General features: G+C 30.2%; 1 protein-coding gene across 2 annotated transcripts in view; it reads left to right on the top strand.

Annotated features, from left to right (window-relative positions):
* LOC107609463 (transcription factor DIVARICATA) overlaps window positions 1-1,023 on the top strand; it is a gene marked incomplete in the record, with an annotated part of 1,913 nt that extends 890 nt beyond the window's left edge. For both annotated transcript variants that reach the window (XM_016311454.2, XM_016311455.2), the window contains 2 exon segments: window positions 1-198; window positions 437-1,023. In XM_016311454.2, the coding sequence (XP_016166940.1) occupies window positions 1-198; window positions 437-869 (631 nt within the window).

Here is a 9,575-nt window from a genome sequence, read left to right as displayed (position 1 = left end):
GTACAGAGAGCTGGAAGAAGATGTCAATGATATAGAAGCCGGCCGGGTCCCTGTCCCCGGCTATATCGCCTCTTCTTTCACCTTCGAGCTTCTTCACCACCACAACCATGATGGATCTCGAAGAAGGCCTAATACCCCTAGACCTTCTTCTGATCAAGAAAGGAAGAAAGGTGTTCCTTGGACTCAAGAGGAGCACAGGTAACCTAACTAAATTCATATTCAACTTTTATTTTTGGTCCTTCATCATTTGCCTCGAACAAAATACTTATTATTAATGTTGCGTGAAGAGCGCACGAAGTTAGTCCCACATCAAAAAAAACAAAGAGTGAAGAGTTTATAAGATGAGAGACTCATTAATTTACCATTTTAAGATTTTGAGTTGAATTTGGTGTCTTCTTAACTTATAAAATTTTATGGATTGTTTCTATATATACAGACGTTTTCTGATGGGGCTTTTGAAGTATGGAAAAGGAGATTGGAGAAACATTTCACGCAATTTCGTGGTGACGAAGACTCCTACTCAAGTTGCTAGCCATGCTCAGAAGTACTACATAAGGCAAAAGGTTTCTTCAGGAGGGAAAGATAAGAGGAGACCGAGCATCCATGATATAACAACTCTTAACCTCGCAGAAGCCACTGCTACTTTAGATGATAATAATATCAACAAGCCCCTCTCATTCAATGAGTCTAAAGTACAATTGGACTGGTTCAATCACTGTAATGATGATGGATCAGTGATGGTTTTCGACCCCAATTGCGACCATTTGCAAGAGCAGGATCTCTTTGATTGTGCTTTCCATGAAGCTTATGCAAAGCTCAAGATCCCGCATTTCAACAAGGAAGCTGATTTCGGTATTCATGCATTGTAATGCCAACAACTCTTTCCATGTTTGTTAACAAATAAAGTTATATATCAAACAATTCATGCTGTATGCTCATCACTTCAATGATGCTTGCTACTTGAAAGGAACCTGCAATAATGTTTAATCCTTACAGATCTTTTCATATTCATCATTCTGTTTATGTCTGCTTTCTTGGATACTCAATTTGATTCATAACACCATCATGTGTTAGATATAAAATTCTACGAGATATCATTTTTTTCTAGAAAATTTGTTGAATTTTATTCTATCCAACCAAAACTAAGGACAATGGAACAGATGTCTCTCTCTCTATATATATATATCTTGTTTTTTAATTTAAAACACTTATCCAGCACAACTTTTAGTGTGTATTGGTATTTAAGTTTTTCCACATTATTTTAAATTAATGCCCTCTTTTCATTCTTATCCAATATACGTCAAGCTGCAAAATGATGATAATAATACTAGCACTCTAGCAGGCACAAAATATAAGAAATATACTAGCCTCAAATTAAGGTATTCCTAACCGGAGCTGTTGGTGCTTCTGCAAATGAAAAAAAAAATATACCAAATTGTGTAAATGAGTGTACAAAAGCTATATTTTGAGATATTTTGGTAAACTTTTAGTCCTTCAGAAGAAAAACATATTTGGCGTTGCTAATGCTCTATTCAAATTACTTTGACACTACATTTTATTAAAAATGTAGTTAATTGGATTAATCATGATAGTGATGATACACCAAGCTTCAAATTGTGACTTGTGAGAGACATAGGCGCGACCTAGCGCACGAGGCTCCCACCCAGTGGTGTTTGACTCTTACTAATTTAGAAGACATTTCTAATATTTAATTACAAAAATTTTACTTATCTTTCAAATGTTGTCTTTTACTTAATTTTTAAATTTAATATTTTATTATTTTAATTTTTTAATTAATCATGTTTTTTTATTTTTAAAAAACTATTATTATATTTATTTAATTTATTATATTTGTAACCGTAAAACTTATAACCACTTTCAATGTATTGATTTTTTATGAACCACATCCTAAAATTTGTAACCACTTTTTTTGTACTGATTTTTCAAAAATCACATAAGTTTTCAAAATAAATTATAAGAAGGTACACTAAATATTTTAACAACACATTCAAAATTCATGTAAAAAAATTTATATAAAAATTTGCAAACATAATGAATAACATAAACACATCCAAAATTAAATGAACAAAATAAACACATTTTAAATTATAAGAATGTTTGTTAAGTATTTATCAATACATCCAAAATTTATATAAAAAAAATTTATATACAGACTTAAAACTTAATGAACAATATAAACACGTCTAAAATTAAATGAACAACATAAATAGATCTAAAATTAGGTATTTATACATCTAAATTACGTTAACATTATAAATCCCAAATCAAATAGATGAATGCAAACAAAAAAAAAATTATCATCACAAACACATTAAAAAGATTAAAAAAAACATAGACATACTAACAAATTTCATTAACCAAAAGTCTGTGAGCTAGTCGACTCTTTTGTTAGCCCTTGTTAATGAGTTTAACGGGTATAAGTAATTAAGAACAAAAATAGTAAAATTATATCCTCTCTACGGGAAAGGGTATTAGAGGTTTTAAGAAGCGGCGCGGAGGAGGAAGCGGCGATAAGAAGGAGCACGGCGAAGAGGAGGAGCACGAGAATGAGAATCACAATGGGATTTTAGGATTGATGTGTGTTTTGAGTTTTTAAGGATTTTTTTTTTTGAATGTGTTGGCGTTTAAGGGTACAAAATAGATTTGGATATTTAAAATTGAATTTTTGGATTTTAATTTGATTTAAACTGTTTTTTGAATTTGTATTTAAAAAAAAAAAGACACTAAATCTATTTAGATGTGTTTGTTTTATTTTTTTTAATTAATAGAATAAAATGTAGCTAGCTAGCTAATAAGGACATTATTTGCAAATAAAGTAAGGGAAAAAAAATGGTACATATGCCTAAGCTTCACTACTCTCACAGTCCAAGCTGTCACCCTGTCACATATCAACCAAGTTCAACAAATTTGAATTAATAATAAATAAGTTTAATTATTTTATTTATTTTTTTAATTTTATAATTAGATTATTTTTATGTTAAAAACGCTAAAATTAATAGAATATTTTTTCTAAAAAATATGTGATCAAAGATTTAATTAGATTCTTAATTATAGATACTTTTAATTTATAGAAAAATATTCAGTTAACTTTAATATTTTTTATATTAAAAAAATTAATTACAAAATTAAAAAATTAATAAAATCTAATTAAAAATTTAGTAAAAATATGAAGGGCAACCGCAGTAATTAATCTTTGGTATATGTAGTGTAGTAAGGTTTTGTGTTTATTTATCCGAAAGATGAGTTTGTTAATAATGAATAGGCATTGTAAGAGAGGAAGAGGGGCAAGTTGACCTTTGTTTGTGATGAAGGAAGGCATCACCTTTAGTAGTCGAATCCGAGTTTGCATTCCACTCAAACAAGAATCGCATGCTTCATTGGGGGTCAAGAATATGGCCAGATTCACGTAAGCATACATATATATGCCAATGTGGTTCACACTATCTACAACCTCTATAATTTATTTTTACATGTTGATTCTTCAGCCAATCCAGTTTGTTCCTTTTGCTTTGATATTTATGTTTCCACCAATCTACTTTTCTAGGGTGGCGATACTGTTGCGTCAGCAATTGTTCCTTCTTTTCCTGGTCTTTGCTATCCATCATGTTTTCTTTTGATTCTTTATTTTTCTTCAGAGAACCCCATTAACTTCTTTTTTGCTATCTTTTTACCGGAGATAGTTTAATCTCGAAAATGGATCTTCTCCAATTTTTTTAACACTTGAGAGAATAAAATATAATTTTTCACCTTTAATTCTATAAGTGGGACCAAAAATAAAGAGAAAAAAGAGAGTAACAAAAGATGAGATTAATTAAAAATCAAAATTTAGACAAAATTTAGACAGTACTATATATTAAACAAAAATTTAAACAATACTATATATTCAGAATTTAAAATTGTTATAATAAAATTATAATTAAATGCTCTTATAATCAATTTTTTTTTATAAATACCAAATTACCAATATATAGTTTCATATTATGATTGTTCTTTTGTATTCATGCATGATGATTGATTCCCATTAACATATTATAGACCTATACAATATGCAGGGGTTGTTCATATACTTAAAAACTATTACTAAGAATAAAGTGACAGACCTCATTAGATTACATGCTGATTATGATTATCAATTGAGCTATTCAAACTACTTTATGCAGTTTGATCTGGATAGGAATTTTATGAGAATATAAGCGCACAATAATTGGTCTTTCTGATTGAATAGATTATTAGAATTGTTCCTTTTGTTTTTTCTTCAGAAATCCTTAGACAATATACACTATTGTTATTATTTTTAATGTTCCAAACTAGTCTAAAGTGATCCTTGACTCATTAGGAAGATTTCTGTCTGTATTCAAAAATTACATTTCAAACACTGAAAACAACTTGTTGATAGTATTATTACCAAATCAACTTTAACATTTCTAATCAAATGGTTAACAGAGAGCAGTTAATTAGGTTTTTTAAGCATTTAGTCTAGGATATTCAATAAGTTAACCAAGAGAATTAGGTTGAGTTTTAAGAAAGATGTATTTGGACTATATGGTCTGTTTGATTTATGTTTTCATTTTTTATTTTTACAACTTTGCACAAAAATCTAAAAAGTCAAAAACAAAAAATTTATTTTTTTTCAATAATTTTATTTTTATGGAGTAAAGTATTATTTTAGTTTTTAATGTTTGGGATAAATCTTAATTTGGATCCTGATATTTCAAACATTCTATTTCTGTCCCAAAAAATTTTAATCAGATTCAATGTTGTCTTACCGTTAAATTTGACACTAATAGTTAACCGAATGAGTGACGTAGATATTATTAACATTACTAGTTAGTTAATAAGTCATATCTTTTTTTCATATGTTAGAAAAACATAACTAAAACCTTATTGTAATACTTCTCAATTTTTTTTTGTACAAAACTCCAAAATCTTACAATCAAATCATTAATGCTTAAAAATTAAAGAAAAAAATTTATATTAGTAATTATTAATGAATTGATTTTATTTACATATTAAAATCAAATGCTATTAGCTCTTTAATATACGAATTATTTGTAACAATATTAAACCCACTTAATATTTTTTTTGGATTAAAATAAGATATTTAAAACTCTTTTAGACTGAAATAAAATATTTAAAATGTTAAAAACTAAATTAAAATTCATCCCAAATTTTGGGATCAAAATAACACTTAATTATTATTAATTTTTATATAACAGGAATTAATTGAGATAAATGGCTTATCCGCTGGTACCATCTTTCATATGGCAGCAAGAGACAAGACCAAAGACTCTTTGGAAGCACCTTTTTTAAAAATAAAAAATAAAAAATAAAAAAATATGGTGTGCTTTGGCCTTTGAAGCTCATCCTTTTAGCAAAGTAGCTAGGTCTCAAGGCACTATTTGAGACTTTGATCCATCCATAATTTAATAAGCATATAGTTGCAGATATTGATGAAACATAAGATTAATGTATTAAATTAAGTAAACATAATCATATCAACCAAAATTGTTTTAAAGTAATCATAACTTTTTTTTTAACACACTATAAAACATTCATATAATATAAAAACCTCTTAAAATATAAAGTTGTTGTGCCTTTTCTAATTCTGGATTAGGATGCTGCATGCAAATATATAATCCTAATCAAATTAAATATAGTGCACACTATATTATTAACCAATAATCTCATGGACATAAACAAATTAGTCACCAAATTAGTTATGGTATATGTTAGAAACAAGAGAGTAATTTGAAGAGTGTATTATTGAGTATGTTGAAAGGTACAATATACAAAGATATATATAGGTGCTAGGAGAATCAAAACAATAAAAATATACAATTCTATAATTAATATACAGATATACTATATAAATATAAATGATACTAATTGATCTAAATGAATTCTAATTATACTCTAACATCCTCCCTCAAACTCAAGTGGAAGTTACAGAAACGAATAAGAGGATGAGCCTTTGGAAGACGACAAGGAGACATTACCGGATAAAGTGACAATCAATCTCAATGTGTTTTGTGCATTCATGAAACACATTATTATGCGCAATCTAAATAGCATTGCAGTTGTCACAAAAAACATTAGTCGAAGACGACTAAGAAGTATCCAAATCTTCGAAAAGCCAACGAATTGAGATTAATAGTCGTTCTTTTTTTTTTCTAGTTTGAATATCTATTATGTATTAAGTCATAAAACACAAGGATTTGTCCAAAAAAATTATGTCACAAAATATAAGAAAAATTTGGAAAAAATGTGGTTGTGTGAAATACTACCAAATTATAAACTGATGGTAATCGGTGGCTAAGAGAAGGGGGATTGAATCTTAGCCCCTTTTTGCTGAATAATACTTGCTGCCTTTCAAACTAACTTCAGGAGATTTTCTGCATTTTGTCTCATAACCAGACACGAGACATTTTCTTTTTGTCTCGTACCCAGTCAGGAGATATTTTTCAATTTTGTCTCCATAGCAACAGAAACTGAAATGGAGTAGAAGAGAAAGAGAGAATCACACCAAAAAGTATCCTGGTTCAGCTGCTAAGTGCAATGCAGCCTATGTCCAGTCTCCATCACAATCAATGATGGAATTTCACTATAATCAAACAAATTACAGACACCAATTCTCTCTAGGAACTACCCTTCCTATCCAAGACAAGTCCAGAATCTATCCCCAATCCTGAACTTGACTTGGTCACCTACCAAGCTTTCAACTGCTAAGTGCTAACCCAACTTGCAAGGGGATTCCCACAGAATCATGATACACAACACATAGATGTACAAAGGACCTCTAAGACACCTATGGCTTTTTCTTTAATTTTGTACACTCTGCCTTTTTTCGCTCACTGGCTTTTTCTTACAAACCTCACACTGTTTGCCTTTTTCACCATGAGACTCAAAACAGACAAAACTAAAGAAAATACAAAATGAAACACATTGAAGGAGAAGAACTTCTGTTAGCTTGGGTAGCTATGAGAACTCTGTGCTTTCTCTCATTGTCTCAAGCATTGGCTGTTCACCATTATTATAGAAGAGAAAGCTTCCAAGGTTGAAACGGTTCAACCGAGCTAACTTCTTATTCTTCAAGCATCAAAACTGGTTCGGATAGAGAGAAGAGAAAGGAAACCGAAAGCTAAAACCAACATGCAATTACCTCTCTCTCATCCCTTTGCTTCAAGCTTCATCAATCTGAACCATCCATCTTGACTTGGTCCCCAAGAAGGATTTCTGACCCTTGATGAACGCTTGATCTTTGACAGCTCTTCCTGCTCCACTTCTGCTTCCTCCTCCACGTAGCTACAGTAGCTACCTTATGTGATGGATGACCACAAAGTAAAGACGAACCATACCCCAGGGATCTTCTTCTCTGACCAAAACGGATTGCTTCCATGTCAAGGTATGGAGATCTTGAGACTTCCTCACCAGATCTTACCTTTAGTGGTAAAGATCTCAGCCACACCATACTGTAAATCTTCCTTTTGCAAGGGCCATCATCACCTTGGCCTCTTGCTTGTTCATAGCTTCTGTTTCTTGCATCTCTCTTCTGATAACTTGCATATCCTTCCTTCCTGATGATATGAATGAAAGCAAAGAAAGAGAAGAGAGAGAAGAGTGAAATGCTTTTACTAGAAATAAAGAAGGTAATTAAAATGAATTAATTAACCACTTCCCTTTTCCCAAGCTTAGTAACGTGTGAGAGCAATAATAGCAATCAAATCAATGTGAGCTTTCTCTCATGTTACCAAGGCATGCAGTAAATCCAAGTTGATTAAAATTTGAGTTCCATAACCCATTGAAAGGAAGTAACTGTAGAAAGCATGCACTCAGTTTGAATTTGGATCCCACCAAGTAAATGGGTAATAGAAACCACATGCTCCATTTTCTTTCAATTCGGACCAAATTTTGTTTCTTGTAACAAGGATTATTTTTTGGGCTTGCACAATAATTTTCTGGCCCAAATGACATAAAACTCAGCCACATATTATATAGTCTTTTTGTACCAAGCTGAATATTAAAATTATATCGGACTTGTTTAATTTTCAACCCATTCAAAAGATCTGCATACAACAAAATTATTAATCAATATAATAAAATCACCAACTTAATAATTTTGCTATTTAATTATTTTAATAATATTTAATTATCATAATAATTTAGAGTTTTCCAAACTCATCATAAACTAACTATAACCCTAATTAGATTCAATGTCAAATCATTACCCTTAGCATTTGATTTATTTTTTGTGTCACTAACAACTAAATACTATAAAAGCAGCCATATTTATCTAAGGTTGCTGACAGGATTAATTTCAACTTTAATACATAACCCTAGTGACGCATCAAAATTTTGTCAAGGGGATTTGTCATTGATAAATCTCAAAATACAAATTAATTAACTAAATAAGTTCAACAAGTCATTTACACTTAGATGTGCTCTTCTTCGCTTATAGATAGTCTTTATTTTTAGTATACATGTCCATCAAAATATAGACATGAAAATACAGGAGAGTACACATATGATATTTATTTATTAAGACAAAAATTATAAAAAAATACGGTCATACACAAACACCCATTAAAAATATATATTTTATATCTCTCTAAATTACTAAGACATAAACTCAATCTTTCCATAAGATTGCAAACCCTACGTTCCAAAATCTTGCCCCTCTACTTGTGTAATAATTAAAAAATAAATATCATTTTAATGAAAATAATTATTGCAATCTTACTAACATTAATAAAAATATTTATTGCAGCTAACAAATTAAAACATACTTTTCTTTTAAGATCATTTAAAAATCAAAAGATTTGTAGAAAAATAAAATCCCATCATATAAATTTTACTAGAAGAAAAAGAAAAAAAAAATACCAACGTTCGACTACATATATACCACTACTGTTATTAGTCTAAATGAACAACTAAATATGATGCAAAATCGAAGCTACGAGGAACTGGAGAAGAAGCTCAAAAGCTTCAACGAAGAACGGTGCAGTTAGAGTTATCCTACGAACTTGATGCGGTGACTCTCCAAGAAAAAGATGAAGAAGAAATAGAAAGAAAAAAAAAAAAGAAAATTAGATGAAGGACACGTAATTAATGCTGGAGCAGTATTTGTTTGTTGCGTTTGTTTTTAATTGGTATACATATCTATCAAAATATAGATACAAGAGTACACAGAAGTACATGTATGGTGTTTGTTTATTGAAATAAAAATTATAAAAGACACGGTCATATATAAGTACCCATTAAAAACATGTATTTTGTGTTTATCTAAAATGTTAAGACACAAATTTCTAACTTAAGATACTAATTTTTTTTACAATTTTATCTTTTTACTGCTCTCTACTGCGTTGGTTTGGAGTTTTGACGGTACCGTCCCCAACCTCTTCTTGGCAATTCGTCTTCTCCACAGAGAGCGTCCCCCTTCCTTATGTGCCTTTGTTCTTGTTCCTCTTCAAGATTTTTGCAAATGGTGAACAACTATAGATATGTGGTTCTACCTCTACTCCCCTCTCTACATTTTTGTTGTCTCCTCCTTCCCTCAC

The sequence above is a fragment of the Arachis ipaensis genome, chromosome B07 (assembly GCF_000816755.2).
Source record: "Arachis ipaensis cultivar K30076 chromosome B07, Araip1.1, whole genome shotgun sequence".
Taxonomy (NCBI): Eukaryota; Viridiplantae; Streptophyta; class Magnoliopsida; order Fabales; family Fabaceae; genus Arachis; species Arachis ipaensis.
This window is presented reverse-complemented; position numbering and strand designations above follow the sequence as displayed.